The sequence below is a fragment of the Bos indicus x Bos taurus genome, chromosome 10, assembly GCF_003369695.1.
Source record: "Bos indicus x Bos taurus breed Angus x Brahman F1 hybrid chromosome 10, Bos_hybrid_MaternalHap_v2.0, whole genome shotgun sequence".
NCBI classification, from domain to species: domain Eukaryota; kingdom Metazoa; phylum Chordata; class Mammalia; order Artiodactyla; family Bovidae; genus Bos; species Bos indicus x Bos taurus.
This window is the reverse complement of record NC_040085.1, coordinates 55,665,267-55,682,014: the sequence shown is the minus strand read 5'-3', so window position 1 is coordinate 55,682,014 and position 16,748 is coordinate 55,665,267. Positions and strand designations below refer to the sequence as shown.

General features: G+C 38.1%; 1 protein-coding gene across 2 annotated transcripts in view; it reads right to left on the bottom strand.

The window, feature by feature from the left end:
* The window catches only part of FBN1 (fibrillin 1), a 264,525-nt gene that overhangs the window by 71,832 nt on the left and 175,945 nt on the right, over positions 1–16,748 (bottom strand). For both annotated transcript variants that reach the window (XR_003513124.1, XM_027554069.1), the window contains exons 30-35: positions 16,026–16,148; positions 14,446–14,571; positions 12,165–12,290; positions 3,376–3,498; positions 3,100–3,222; positions 1,519–1,644 (exon numbers count right to left, since the gene is read on the bottom strand). Coding sequence is in view for 1 of the 2 variants with exons in the window: in XM_027554069.1 (XP_027409870.1) it covers positions 1,519–1,644; positions 3,100–3,222; positions 3,376–3,498; positions 12,165–12,290; positions 14,446–14,571; positions 16,026–16,148 (747 nt within the window). In the remaining variant the exon portion in view is untranslated. The remainder of the gene's footprint in view (positions 1–1,518; positions 1,645–3,099; positions 3,223–3,375; positions 3,499–12,164; positions 12,291–14,445; positions 14,572–16,025; positions 16,149–16,748) is intronic.

Here is a 16,748-nt window from a genome sequence, read left to right as displayed (position 1 = left end):
AACCAAATGAGGCCACTTAAGACTAAATTCTTTGGTTGCTCTCATCTATATATTCTTGTTTTTGTTGTGAGTTACAATTTTAAGAACCCCAAAGTCTCTGTGGTAACTCTTATCATCAGTTTATATAGCCCTCTGTGTCCCTAGTACTATGGTGTGCGTTTGCAACTGCTGATGGAGATCTAAAAACTGCAGACGCATTTTCCAGGCTTGTCCCTGCCTCACGTTAACATTCTGCTTGTGCACCCAGGCACATTTTCAGCCTTGAGACTGGCTTTTAATAGCCATGAGCATTCTGCCAATGATGATTTATATTAAGAACAAACAAACAAACAAAACCTTCCCTTATAGCATTAAGGGAAGCAAAACTTTCACTGTGCCTATTTCTGTTCCCAGAGGTGGCACAGCACCTGTTTCCCTTGGATGTTTGCAGTACGAAAAGTAAACAAGGCATTAGGCACACGATCAAGAGCATAATTAGTTTCTTGCCTCAGAGGAATTTTTTTATCAAACTCTGCCTACTTCATATAAACTGTGTGAAGAACACCCAATGGTTTCATAACAAAGAAAAGTATTTACGTAGAACTATATGAGGGAATCAGTATACATGTCATAGCTAAAGATTAATTTTTGAGTTAATGTCCTAGTAACAGGCAACAACTATTAGTTGAGACATTAATCAGGGTCTTGTTTAAACTCTACTGTCAATCGTTATCATGTGTTTATTTCTACTGAAATCTTTTCAATTTACTGTGGTCACTAATTCTTCTCAATGAGGGATGATAATGTGCTTAGATTTGACAAGCGTGGGTAAAAGAGAAGAATCTTGTGTTTCCTAGTGGGAGCCATCCTTAGCCAGCAGGTTCTCAGGACTCTTCCTGTCTGACCAGCACTTCTTAGAAAGACAGAGCCTTATGCTGAGAGATGTTGTGACATACGGTATTATCCCTAGGGACCCCTTACTGAATGGATTTGCAAAAGACTGTTCCATGTTATATGTATTAGATATTTAGAGACCATCTGAGACATACCCAGGATATTATTCTATCGACAAGACCATTCAGTTTGCTGGTATTTTAAAACCTTTATTTCTAGAAACCAAACCATAGCAGAGATTAAAAACTGTGTCCCCATATTTAAAAAGAATCCTTCTCTATTAGGGTACCAGCACTTTGAGCTCTTTCCCCCAGCAATGGGGATGAATATGTTACATTGAGTTGGTTATCCTCATCCTCCCTATAACTAAATGGGTGTGCTCTTGCAAAACACCTGGCCAAAGTTGGATGTGAAGAAGCTTAGGGCCAAGAAGCTGAGATTTTTCTCTGCACAAAAAGAAGTGGTCTGGCTGGACACCCAATCTCTATACAAACTGAACTGACACATTAGATGGGAAGCCAAAACACACCTTGGTGTAAAAATCAAAAAAAAAAAAAACCAGACAAATAAAAACCACCAGGAACGTTTAAATAACCTAATCTCATCCGGCCCTGCAAAGCCCACAGCAGCATCCCCATCAGTTACCTTCACAGGCTTTCCCATCAGCACTGGGCACAAAGCCCATGTCACATTCACAGCGGTATCCTCCTGGGGCGTTAAGGCACTGGCCGTTGCCACACAGGTTTAGATTCTCAGAGCACTCATCAAGATCTATAGCCAGAAAGAAACACAAGTTACTCTTCTTAGGAGCTTTCTGATTGCTCAGGTCTGAGAACTTTTATACTTGTGAACTTCCAGAAGGTACTAGTGTTATCATAATTTCTACTTGAAACATTGAAACTCACTTTTCTCTTTTGAATGCCAGTATTAAATATATAGTGAACATGGGGTTCAGAGACAGAATCCTGAATGCTAGGTTATCTCTAATGATGTAAAGTGGGTAATAAGTTAAAGGAATCATTCACATTCAGGCTTCTGCAAGCAGGATAATCAACGTGAGGATATATCCATGTCAGGAAATAACATATCATGGTTTGTGCCTGATTCTCAAAATCCAGGCTCAAATCAGATGGGCAGCAAAGGACCTAGAATAGCAGCTATTAAGGAGACCAAAAAGTCCTATCTACTTAATATCTTCTGAGTTTTGCTAATAATCACAGTCATTAAACATCAGACACACGAACAATACATGCCTGGTACATGAAACTTGGAGTATTTTCTAGAAAGCGATGGGAGGTTTGTGATGACAAAACTTTACTGGGTTAAGCAAAAACAATTTCAAATACGATGAAACTTTTAGTGAGTTAAAACAAAATCCAGGCAAATCACTTACTGGGCCTCAGCCATTTTTATGTTTAAATGACTTCTTGTGAGCAGAGTGCTCAGGGTAAATTAATGCTTCAGGTCATATAAGCAGCTATGCTACCTAATGGCCAACGAGAAATACTCCTCAGTATCTTATTTAATGCCTGTGCCCTGACTTTAAAAAATGCTGTCTGTATACATATGGTCATGATAAGTGTATCATCTCTTTATACAATGCTTCTAATCATATATATTTAAATATATGTGACAGTCCACATTAATTCTATGATGATGCATTAGCACTGAGAAGAAGATGTCATTAATATGTTGTAAAACTGGAAGTGAATGAATTCCTTTCAAAGCAGTTATGAAGTTCTTACTTATACCAATGTGGAATGATCACCATGATGGCTAGAGGGAAAAAAAATATATGCTGATGATCTGCTCCAGAACATCTTATTTCTTTTCTTCACATAGGTTCCTGCATCAAGTTCACTCTTGGATTCAGTATTGAAAACAAGTCAGTAGTGACACACAGGCACAAAAATATCAAGGCTAAGGTTTACAAAAGGTAGCATGATTTGTTTTAAACTCATGACATCATTACATACAATGACACATATATCAACTATCTATCTGTATATATCTATGTAAATATATATTTAGTTTCTGAGATCTCCCCGATTGATTCAGCTACAAATTTCCATTCCACAGGAATGTCATTTCAAATAACTATTTTCTCTTCCAAATTGTCTATAAATGACCCAGCCTTCAAAAAACAGATGGTGGTCTGTCTTAGGGACACGGAGCACCTTGCTTTTCTGACTGCCCTTTACATAGCTGTTTCCAACACGAGCATACCTGTACAAGTGAAGCCATCGCCCGTGTACCCCTCTTTGCAGAGGCAGCGGTAGGAGCCCATGGTGTTCTTGCAGTCTGCATGTTGGCTGCACATGTGGGTTCCATTGGAGCATTCGTCCAGGTCTTAAGGAAAGAGGTGACATGTCATTACGAACAGAAACTGTGACATTTAAAATCAATAATACACATGTTAAATTTTTCTTTACAGGACTGAGATTTTTATATTTATAATCCATGCAGTTTATATGAAGCAATTTCTTTTTTTTTCCAACCCACCAGTGCACTTAATGCCATCTCCAATCCACCCGGGGCTACAGCTGCATTTGAAGCTTCCTGCTGTGTTGGTACATACAGCGTGTCTGTCGCAGTTGTGTGCTCCAATTTCACATTCATTGATGTCTGGGAAAATAACCAGTGAGTTAAAAAGAAAAAAAAAGTTTAGCACAGATGCTAAATAACTCAGCAATATTCAAAAGTTGACTTGCTTTTACACTTCTGACAGTGTAACAGAGATCGATTCACCACTGACGTTCATACTTTACTTAAAATGAATGATTTTAAATTTCAAGATACAAAGAACAATATGATGCTATTTCTTATTGTTAACTTTAACTCTTTTCCATTATTTTAATGTAAGTGTCCAATTACTGCAAAACAAAATGAAACCTCATTCCAGTTGAAGATCTTAAAAAAATAGAGTGAGCTGCCTAACATTCTATTAATGCTCATGGTCATATGTTTCTATTCCCAACATTTTCACTAAATTAACTATAGAGAAATGATGCACAATGCTTTCGTATCTTATATAGACAAAGGAATACAATATTGGCATGTAGAAAACGTTTCAATCCTATTCTATAAACTAAATATATTTTATTTTTAAAATGTAAAACATTCGATGCACGATACTGGATGCTTGGGGCTAGTGCACTGGGATGACCCAGAGGGATGGTATGGGGAGGGAGGAGGGAGGAGGGTTCAGGATAGGGAACACATGTATACCTATGATGGATTCATTTTGATATTTGGCAAAACTAATACAATTATGTAAAGTTTAAAAATAAAATTAAAAAAATTTTTAAAAAAATAAAAAATAAAAAAAAATGTAAAACATTGTACTATTTAATCACACTTTATTTCTATAAATGTTTCACTTTAGGTATTGCTAATTCAAGCATTTATAGAGAATATTCCTTAAGGCTGTGTGTGAACCATCTTTTTTGAGTCCTAGCACTTTGGGACCCAAGTCTTCTTGAATATTTCTTGTAAAACTCAAATCAATTCAAAAGAGATTTTTCAGTAAAACAAGAACCAGTCTAAGGTCACATTGTTAAAAGACTCTAAATTCTCAAAAATTCTCCATTCTTCAAAATTCCATTTCCAAATGTAGTCAAGATAGATTCTGTAATACAGAAGTGTTATAGAAGAGAATATAAAGCATAAAGTCAAATATTTTTTGCTTCCTGTGATAACTGTGATTTATAAGAAGAAATACATATTAGGTCTTTGTCCTGTTTCTGGCACAGAGCTCCTAAAACCCTTGGAATTTCCGAAGTGCTAAGAGTGATCAAGGTGTCTTTTGTTATGTTAATGAGGCAGTTTTTGGAAAGCACTTCAGGATGCCGGCTGGTTGCCAAGAGTACCAATCTCTGATTCAGTTCAGTCGCTCAGTTATGTCCAACTCTTTGAGACCCCATGGACTGCAGCAGTCCAGGCTTCCCTGTCTATCACCAACTGCTAGATTACTCAAACTCATGTCTATTGAGTTGGTGATGCCATCCAACCATCTCATCCTCTGTCATCCCCTTCTCCTCCTGCCTTCAGTCTTTCCCAGCATCAGGGTCTTTTCCAGTGAGTCAGCTCTTCGCATCAGGTGGCCAAAGTATTGCAGTTTCAGCTTCAGCATCAGTCCTTCCAATGAATATTCAGAGTTTCCTTTAGGATTGACTGGTTTGATCTCCTTGCTGTCCAAGGGACTCTCAAAAGAGTCTTCTCCAGCACCACAGTTCGAAAACATCAATCATTGGCACTCAGCCTTCTTTATGGTCCAACTCACCATGAACAGTATGGAAAGCCTACTCCTGAGTTACACACGTTAATGTGCTGTGCTCATGCTCAGTTATGTCCAACTTTTTGCAACCCCATGGACTGTAGCCTGCCACGGTCCTCTGTCCATGGAATTTTCCAGGCAGGAATACTGGAGTGGGTTGCCATTTTCTACTCCAGGGGATCTTCCCCACCCAAGGACTGAACCTGCATCTCCGGCATTGGCTGGTGGATTCTTTACCACTAGTGCCATCTGGGAACCCCCTATACACTGTTACAGTAAACCGATAGATCAAATGAATAAACTGGTTTCCCGAGTTCTGTGAGCTACTCTAGCAAGTTAATCAAACCTAAGGAAGGAGTAATAGGAACTTCTGATTTATAGCCAGTTGGTCAGAAGCTTACGTAACAAACAGCCTAGACTTGTAATGGGCATCTGAAGTGGGCATAATTGTATGGGACTGATCCCTTAACCTGTGGAATCTGACACTATCTCCAGGTAGATGGTTGTCAGAACTTGAGTTGAAAAGTAAGACAAGGAGCTGGTGATCGTAATTGGAACTGGTACCAGAATCTTATTTCCCAAAATTAACCCACTATATACTGAAAGACATTATAACCTCATAATCAACTTTTTCATTAACTAAGAACAAGAGCTCCTAGGTATGGATGGATACTATGACTCTATATGGAAATGAACATTTAACACAAAACTTTGATCAAGAAGGCGAATCTTGGCATATGAAATGTTGCAAGAATTTTAGCAATCACTTGAATAGTGGCATGAAAAAACTGGGCAAGCAACTAATTTTTACCCTTTTGTTTACTTAAGAAGCCCAATTAAATGGTTTGAAAGTGTTTGGAAGCATGCTATTTGCCAAATGCTCCATCTGCAGTTCTGAAATGGTCCTGAGATCGTTGGGCTTCTTTATAGCTTCTAGAGCAAACACAAAATACAATAATGCCATTTTTTCCTACAAAAATACTTTGCAGTATCACTAATAAGTGAAATGAAAACATGCCTGGAAGAATGTCCTTACAGTGACAATGTATTGTGTAGGTGAATTTTAAAGTAACCTTGGCAGCCACATGAACCTACTGAGTTATTAAGGCAGGTCAAGGGAGGCACATACCAGGCAGCTTTAAACTTGTGACTGGGAGCTTTAACCAACTGACTAATTGAGCATGGCACATTCCAAGGAAATGAGGAGGAGGGCCAGCTGAGGGATAATAGTGGTAAATAAGCAGGGAATTCAAGAAAGTAAGCCTGAACTCCAGGCTCCCAGGTAGGGCCAGGGACACTTCTTTCTTCCTCAGATGATCACTCCCTGCAGTGTCCTGCCTCAATGGCCCTCCTTTATGTGTCCTGATCTCTGAGTTAGGCAGAAACAATGAATTTCCATTGCCTAAGAGTTGAAACCTCCAGATGTTAAAGAATCAAGGAATTTTCTAAGTGCAAAGAACTTAGGATATGACTTTCCTAATCCCCAATTTCTCAGAGGAGGAAACAGAGGTCCCCCAAGGCATGGGAACTTGCCGTGGCCCCAAGGTCAGTGAGAAGAGCCCGAACCACCTGGGACTCAGTTTCCCATCCCCTGTTTGATGCTCTTTGTCTTCAGCCACGGCTGCCTTATATCAAGCTGATTTCTTCAGTCACATCAGGACTTTGTTCTAAGTCCTGATGAGAAGTCTGCTTTCAGATATCTTGGTTGAGTATTAATAGACTTATAGAAATATTCACTCATCTTTTCTACTAAGTACAATTTTCAGAGATGATCCATAGCCTGTCAATATAGTAATCCTGTTATCTTTTCCTTTTCAATTTTCTAATGACCAAAGATAATATTTTCATGTGGGTTTTTTACCTTCCATATTTAATCTCTATTAAGAAAATATCTATTTTTTTTTAAAGGAGAGTCTCCTTTTTTTTTTTTTTACCATTAACAATATACAATCATAAATTTCTAATGCAAGAAAATATTTGCAGTTTCACCACAATGTTTTTGGGGCAAAAAGAAATTATGTTTGCAAGAGGAGGCCATGTATCGTGGGCTTTGGAATAGAAGGAGAGAGAGTAACTCAGGAGGCCATATTCAGTTTTCTATTTTGTGAATCTTTGTGTAAGTCATTATCTCAATAGCTTACACTACCGGTTTACAACAAATGAATTAAAAAGACTTGGTCATAAAGTCTAAAGGCATCACTGAATAAAAGTTTTCTGCGTGTGTGTGTATGTGTGTGTACACACCAACTATTATTTATTAATTGCTTGCATGGAAGACTTGGGCCTAAGACTGTACTTCATTGTAAAAGCAAACAGAAGGGGAAACTGAGTCATAAGGGAATGAAGCAAACAAAAACACCATATTCAAACACTCTTCAATAATATGAAGGAAACAAAGCACACGCTTGCCAAGAACATCTCTTTCTGCACAAGTGTTCTCTTTCCCCCACAAGTTTGCTCCAGACAGAAAATTCCTTTTTAAGATTAAGCACAAGCCAAGAAAAGCACAGAAATTCAAATTTAGGGCTGACACTGCAACCTCCTTCACCCCACCAAAGCTCCCTCACAGAGACTCCAAGGTCCCGCTGGCGTGGCTCTTGTGAAGAGCAAGGGTGTGGTCTGGCAGACCCCATGCCCAGGTTCTGGGTGGGTTCCACTTGAATCTGACATTTGAGAAAGAGCTTGTGCTCTGAGCTGCTCTGGCCTCCTTGGACAGCCATGTCAGGAGAGCCTGTGTCACCCACTCAAAGGCTTGCTTTTCTGCCATGTGGGGGTCAGTCTCTGGGCATCGAGTCCAGCAGGGCTGGTACGCTGTGGAATCTCTGTGGGGAGGCGGTGGGGAAGAGGACCTTAGAGTGAATGGAGAGGCCAAACGTGAAGGCTACTTGGATTTTTCAATTTGGACCCAAATTTGAGCCAAGATTATTTAACTGAACACCCACGGAGTTTTCACAGGCTACCAGCCAGTGGAGGACAATTAGCAGTGATAAGGAGCTGGAAGGAAATGAGGGCAAATTTTCACTGGGGGCTGGTGGTTTTGAAGTATATGATTCTCTTTCATGGACTACACCCACAGCAACATGTCTCCTATGAAAAACAGAAAGACTGAAATGGAATTGCCCAGCAATCCCGCTATTAAAAAAATTTTTTTTTATTGGAGTATAGTTGATTTACAATATTGTATTAGTTTCAGGTGGACAGCAAAGTGAATCAGTTACACATACACATATATCCACTCTTTTTTTTTTTTTTAAGATTCTTTTCTCCTATGGACCATTACAGAATATTGAATTACTCACGCTATTTTAACTGAAAACAATCCTGATTTTAATTGCATGTCTGTAAAGCAGCTATACTCCAATAAATTAAATAAAATAACTGATATTCCAAAAAAATTGTATGCCTTACTCACTGACTGACTGAGTAAGCACGTGATGGGAGGTGGTTCTAACAGATTAGCATGAGAAAACTAGGAGCCACCAAGGATGGCACCTAGCAGAAAACCAGTTTTCCTTCTTCCAAACTGTTGTCTGATCACAACTGTGTAGAATGAGAACCAGAAGAATCAGAATGAGAATCAGAATACACATTCCTTGTATGTGTGGACCACAGGAAAACCTGTAATCCAGCCCCCATAAGCCAAGGATTGAAGAGCCATGTTCTAGGTTACAAGAAAAGGTCTCTTCTCCTTTCCTTAAATCGAACGTTCCCCTCAGCCTTATCCACAATTTGAACAAAGCTTAAGGAGCAAGAAGAAACCCTTAACATCTGTGTGGGCTGGGAATGTAAGTCAGTGGGTGGATTCTGAACACTGCTAAAGTGATTGGGGGGAAAAACATGTTTATTTGTTAAAATGGAAACAATCAGTAATGACAGGGGAGCTGAAATATTTAGACAAAGCTGTAATGGAACCCAGAGGACATTTTTTAAGTTCTCATGAAACAAAATTCCTCCTATGAAATAGCATACATATTTTTATGACTCCTTTACAAGGTACTCCTTTAAAATATACATATACTTATTATACATGTACAGAAATACAAGTAGATATATTTCTTTTATCTATCATCAAAATATATTTCCAGGTTTGTTGTTCACTGTGATTTGTTGCAGGGCTTCTTATCCCATTAGGCAAGATACATATCTCTATTTACATTAGTTGCCTGGGACATTATAAACACTTTTCTTTAACGTACTATCACCAAGGTAACCTGATGGTATTCTAAGTTGTAAGTGACACTAATTTTAAACTAATAGCAGGCTAAAAGAGTCCCAGTTAGATGGGATTAAAAAAAAAAAAAAACATTTTGGCTCAGATTTTTAAAAACTTGTTTTTAAGTATACCAAACTTGCTGCCAATTCCTGTTTGTGTAAGTCATTTCCAATCCAATGTGATACCCTTGGTTGTTAATAGCAGGATTTACAGAGAACCTCTTTTCCTTCCTGCCCTAAGGCACCCTCTCCTCCATCCTCCACTGCAGAGCCTCTAACCCAAGGGGAACACTTGCATAACTATGGAGCACCCTGGTGATCTTCCCAAAGCTCCTGAACCAGTAAAAGAACTAGGAAGAAAATTCAGAATTCTACTCCATTACATGAGAATATCACATGCCATGCTACTGTAATAGCAAAAGGGCCATGAAATTCAATTCTTCTCCCTACAGTACTAGCTGAATTTTATGCAATTGAAAAATCATTTTAGGTTATAATTTGAAGTGGGAAGGGGGATGCTGGCCTTTGGGGGAAATACAGAATATTTCTTGGACTTCAAATCCATGTTTCTGTTTATGCGATTTACTAAAAGACTGCTGTTCTTAATGTAAAACTGGGGTCATCTCATTTAATGTGGAGTACACAGCTCTTGTAACTATAGCCTAATGTCTGTATAAACTCAGTTACAAAAAACAAGCCTTTTAACATACAGAGTAAGATTTTCCTTCTTTAAACTGATTTCAAGCATCTTAGTAAATAGTAGCACAGAATTCTGCTAGACTAGAAGTTATGTTTTTAATTAAAATGGCCTTAGACACTGCGTCTATGTGACTCATTTTATAATGACAACAATAACTACTATTTAGTGACCAGATGCTATATGCCAAGCACTGTGCCAAGGACATTACATACATTATACCTTATTTACCTAAAATGATATTAATGTTGCATGAAAATTTAAGCTTTCTTCATGGTAAGAGATCTAAAACAGTCAGCCTCTGCACATGCCTCTTTAGCTGGAATTTAGAGTATGAAATTCTAGAGATCTTTTTCTTATAGGGAATGAAGACTGTCCCATTGAATTAACGTCTGCCTTCATAAGTATCATGGTTCTCTGGGTTGAATTTCGGTGAGTTCAACTTGGCCAAACAACAGTATTAGCCTCTACTAGGTAAAATGAAATACACAACCGTCCTACCTTCCCTTGTGTCATTACCAGACCAACACCCCTTACCTTAAGTCTTAAATTGTTACTGAAAGCTAAAAATAAATCTTGAACCACACACATGCTGATATAAGCATCATTTGTACCCCAGGGAACACATGAGGACTAGAGATTTTAAACTCTGTGCCATGTAACAGAACGGAACCCTAGTCATGCTTCATACGGAGACTGATATAGTGACATGAAAGCATTCTAGCTACACGCTTCTTTTTATAACTTGGCTAAAATCTGTCATTTTTGAATGAACAGCAATTTATTGGTGACATCTGTATATCTATATTTTTGAAATCACATTATTGAACAGTTTAAAATGATAACACATATATTGGAAACTTTCTTGAAAAATACTGATATAACTAACATCAATTAACATCACCAATCAGCAAATATTTTAATGTTTAAGTCACAGTGGCTTACCAAACTGGCTTTTGAAATTAAAGTCTATTATTTGTAAAAAGAAATTATGCAGTTAACTAATACAAGCCCATCATGGTCTCTATCATGTGTGGTTCTTCTATTTTATTTTAAAATTTATGTATTTTTGGCTGCGCTGGGTCTTCATTGGTGCACACCGGCTTTCTCTAATTGCGAAGAGCAGGGACTCTCTAATTGAGGCCAGCAGGCTTCTCATTGCGGGGGCTTCTCTTGTTGCAGAGCACGGGTTCCAGGGCGCATGGGCTTCAGTAGTTGTGGTGCTTGGGCTGAGCTGCCCCATGGCATGCGGGATCTTCCTGGATCAGGGATTAAACCGGTGTCCCCTGCATTGCCAGGTGGATTCTTAACCACTGGACCACCAGGGAAGTTCCTTCATTGTGTCTTAAATTACACTATATCCCATAATCTGGTTTTATTACTATAGGTGACTACAGTAAAACTTTATTATTCCATGTACTACTCCATCATTGCCTCAAATTTGAAAATCAATTAACACTTAGAAACAACATTATTCACTCAGAGTGACTTCCTCCATTTGATGTTTAATTGAATAATCTCCTATTGTGAAAAGACCTTCTTTTGTGCTATTAAACAAGCAAGTGGTTTAATTACCACTTCATGAGATCTGCAGGAATCTATAGGGCTAAAGCGATTTAATGCATCAAAAGCACACTAATTTAAAAATGATTGAAGACTGATGAGAACTGATGAAATATATGAATTGTAGGATGTGTTTCTTCAAAAAGTAATTTCACTTATAAAACATTAAAGAAAGAGTTGACAATGGAGGCTATTGGGAAAAGTTGGCTTTAAGAAAGAGATATGAATGTTTAGTCATTATCATGTTAACTACTTTGACATAAAATGCTATTTTTAACCTCATAAAATGTTGATATTTATAGAGTTATTTATGGTGGCAATTTTTCTCATATGCCTTTTTTCATAGGTAAAGGGGAAAAAAACCCTCAGCTTAGATCCAATCTAAAATGTGACAAGTTTCAAAGAAGTGCAGGCTAAGTTAATGAAAAATGCTTTATAGTGCAATTAAAATATTAATAGTTTTTAAAACATATATTAATCTATAATTATGGTAGCAATCTCTTACCCACTAAAGGTTTTATTGTTCAGTTAGAAGAAACATACCTGTACAGCCTGTTTTTCCTTTTTTGCCTGAATAGCCCATATCACAGTGGCAGATAAATGAGCCTTTGGTGTTTTCACAGGTTCCACTTAGGCAGATATTTGGATTCAGATCACATTCATTGACATCTGTAAAATACAGATATTATTAATACATGTAACCATTTGTTTGATATCACTGACAGATTCTCCCTGAGATAAAGCAACTATGACAAATAAATAGAAAAGATGAAATGTTTTCACACAAATAAAAGTATATTTACATAGCTCACCTACATAACAATTACATAGCTCAATGCTTTCTACATTGAAGGCTAACCCTGCAGACTGGCTTTTTATCTGGCCCACAAGGAGGAGGTCAGATAATAAAATAAACTGATTCACTCTAGGTCTGGTCCTCAACCAGAGCCTGTTTCTCTGACAGTCTAGAAAACTTTTTAAAACAGCACATTCTGTTGCAAGATGAAAATTTTAATGCTGACTGCATGATGATAACATTTTAGTTCCATATTTTGAAAGAAAAGATAGATGAACTAATAGTCTAAGGGCAGATTGTTACAAACTCTACAACTTTCTCCAATTAAAAATTATCTTTTTTTATGACATTCATTTCTTTACTTTGAATGACATGACTTTAATTTTGAGGACTTCACAAATATTTGGTAAGCATTTTCAAAAGATACAAATGTGATATAATTTAAATATTTGCAATTCTAGACTCTTGTTTCTGACCATGATGGAGTAATAGGAACCAAATTTACCTTCTCATTTAAAATAAAAACAACAAAAAAGGACAATATAGACAACAAAGACAATGATCAATGAGAGAAAGAAACTAGGTGGATTCTACAAACGCCCCAGATTACTGTGCAGGGAGTTTTAAAGCAATAGCACAGGGGAGGGTATGGCAGATGGAACCAGGAAATGTCCATGAGTTGGAGAGGTGAGGGTAGAATACCAGGGTAGCCAGAGTTCATAGTGCCAAGTAAAGGACAGAAAAGAGATGTACACGCACACACACACACAAAACTACAGTGATCTGCAGAAGGACCCAAACAATACTCAGATGAGTAGTGACCAGTATATTCATGTAAGGAAACTTAAATCTGGAGGAAGCATCATCCAAAAGAATTAGAGGGAATAATCATCAGAGTTCCCAGAAGGTGCAGAATTATACTTGTTCTTACCAGCCAGACTGGAAAACCTCGTTATCTATAGGGGAGTGAATAGAGTATCCAGGAGGATCTTGCCTTGGCAATAGAGAAAATGAGCCCAACCCAACTGCTGCTTCAAAGCAAGACTTTGAAAGGACCTATCTGTTTCCATATAATTTAACTATGTTCCAAAACAAAGCTCAGAAATTTTTCTAGGAATTCAAATACATTCAGGACCTAGTAAGGCAAAATTTACAATGTCTAGCATCCAATCCCTGGAGAAGGAAATGGCAACCCGCTCCAGTATTCTTGCCTGGGAAATCCCATGGACAGAGGAGCCTGGCGGGCTACAGTCGCATGCAATCTCAAAGAGTTGGACATGAGTTAGGGACTAAACCACCACCAGCATCCAATCAAAAGTTACCAGGCATTCAATGACAGAGGAAAATATGGCCCATAATAAAAAGGAAAGTCGATTTATTGAAATGGACTAGAACTGACATAGGTAATAGAATTAGTTGACATGGACCTGAAAACTGTTATTGTAACTGTATTCCCTGCATTTAAAAAGCTAGAGAAATGATTGGGCATATTAAGTAGAGACATTGAAGATACCAGAAAAAGACCGAATCAAACTTTTAGAGGTGAAAACTACAATGTCTGAGATTAAAAATATACTGAATGGAATTAAAGGCAGATTAGATACTGCATTAAAAGGTCTGACAGATTTGAAGACAGTAATAGAAACCCTCCAAAACAACTAATTCTAGAATGTATTGCATTATTGTCAGAAGTCAATTTTGATGCCTTGCAAACATTTGAAAAGCCAAACTCTAGGCAGAGCAAAAGGAGGGTTAAATGGCCAAAAATAATGCACAGACATAAAAGAAATGTCCCTCTGGAGTTGACCAAGTCTTAGCTTAGTCCATATAACATACTGACTAGAGCATCACAGCACAGTCACAAGAAAGATGCTTCTTGGAATGCTAACTTTGGAATACTATTAGTAGTATGCTCCTAAATATTTTTACTTTTCCCATCGGATTTATTCACTACTGAAACAAGTCTATGTAATACAATAGCACTTGTGAATAACCAGCAAATTGGAAAATCCTGTCTTCTTTGCTTACCTACACAAGTCTTCATGTCTTCAGATGCCATGAATCCATCATAACACAAGCACCTGTACTCTCCAGGTATGTTTGTACACTGACCACCATCACAGATATTGGGGTTATCTTCACACTCATCAATGTCTGCAGAGAATAAAGCCAACAATGACATGTTGTTGATAAGGGTTCCATTCATCAGTGATGAAAAAGTTAACTGACACAAGTCAAGTAAACTCAGCCTGCTCGCATAGGACTATTTGCTCTGAAATCCAAATAATGCTTTGCATAAATTATCCCATCAGGTTACCTTGGGTAAAACAAGAGAGAATCATTTTCAAGATCTACAACATACAGTTCAGGATGGAGGTCCACATGCTCTTAAAAGACCATCATTTAATTAGCACTTTTATCTCTGATATAAATTTATCATTTGAAAGACCATCAATCTTATTTATCTAACTTTCAAATTTAAATGCCTAAGTCTCTTATTTGCTGTTTTATAGATATTTTAAGATTTAAAAAGTACTGAAAATAAGCTTATCTACTTAGATGTACTTTTAGCATAATTTGCTATTGCTATTGCTAAGTCACTTGAGTCCTGTCCGACTCTGTGTGACCCCATAGACGGCAGCCCACCAGGCTTCCCCATCCCTGGGATTCTCCAGGCAAGAACACTGGAGTGGGTTGCCCTTTCCTTCTCCAATGCATGAAAGTGAAAAGTGAAAGTGAAGTCGCTCAGTCATGTTCGACCCTCAGTGACTCCATGGACTGCAGCCTTCCAGGCTCCTCCAACCATGGGATTTTCCAGGCAAGAGTACTGGCTGGAGTGGGGTGCCATTGCCTTCTCCGTTTAGCATAATACCTATTTTCAAATTTTAATTTTTATAACCTAGTGATTTTAAGGGAGATTTTACTAGGTCCAATAACATAATTGTGGTTCCCAAACCTAAATTTTCTTCTTAACCTGAGCCAAGATTAAAACTTATATTACCCACTTCATTTTCCATCTCTGACTACATGGCTCTTCTAGCCCAGGTGATACAGCAGGAAGTATAAATTATATCAGCAGTTCTCAAATTTTAGCATGCATCCAAAATCACTTAGAAGGCTTGAGAGAACAGATTACTGAGATCCACCCACAGGGGTTTCTGATTCAGTAGGTGTGGGTGCAGAGGGAAGGCTGAGACTTTGCTTTTCTAACATATTCTTGGTGATGCTGATGTAGGTCCAGGGAACATACCCTGAGTAGCACTGAAATAGGCCATCAGATCAGATTCTTCAAAATTCTAATCAATGAAGAAAATCTATTTTATATTGTACTTACTGAGCATGTGCCAGGTACTGTATTTTATATTGTACTTACTGAACAAGTGCCAGGTGCTATGCTAAATGCTATACATATTCTTCCATACAGGCCATCTGAACCCATTTTGTAGATGAGGAATCAGATGTCAAGGATCTTCATCAAGGACATACAGCTAAACTATGTGACAAAACAAAGACTGGAACTCAGGACTGTCTGACTCCAAAGCCCAGGCCCTGAACCACTCCACGTAGGGACCTGTTATTGAGTTTCCATGAAGCTAAAACCTACTTACCTGTGCAGGACCTCTGGTCAGGCATCAGTGCAAATCCTGGCTGACAGCTACATTCGTAGCTACCTTCAGAGTTTGTGCAGAAGGTCTCACAGCCACCGTTCATTATGCTGCATTCATCAATGTCTAAGAAAAAGGAAAATAATATTACCTTCCTCTGTGTGATGATGGCCCATGTTTGAATTTCTCAGGTATGTATGAGTCAAGTAAAAACCAAAACAAAATACAAAATTATAAGAGCATTCCAGGGCAACTGCAAGTCTCTGTATCATTTGGTTCCTTCAACAAATATTAACTGCACACTTACTGTGTGCTAAAGAGTTCCAGAAAAACATCTACTTCTGCTTCATTGACTATGCCAAAGCCTTTGACGGTGTGGATCACAACAAACTGTGGGGAATTCTTAAAGAGATGGGAATACCAGACCACCTGACCTTCCTCCTGAGAAATCTGGATGCAGGTGAAGAAGTAACAGTTAGAACTGGACATGGAACAACAGATTGGTTCTAAATTTGGAAAGGAGTACGTCAAGGCTATATACTGTCACCATGCTTATTTAACTTATATGCATCATGTGAAATGCCAGGCTGGATGAAGCATAAGCTGGAATCAAGATTGCTGGGAGAAATATCAATAACCTCAGATATGCAGATGACACCACCCTTATGGCAGAAAGTGAAGAACTACAGAGCCTCTTGATGAAAGTGAAAGAGGAGAGTGAAAAAG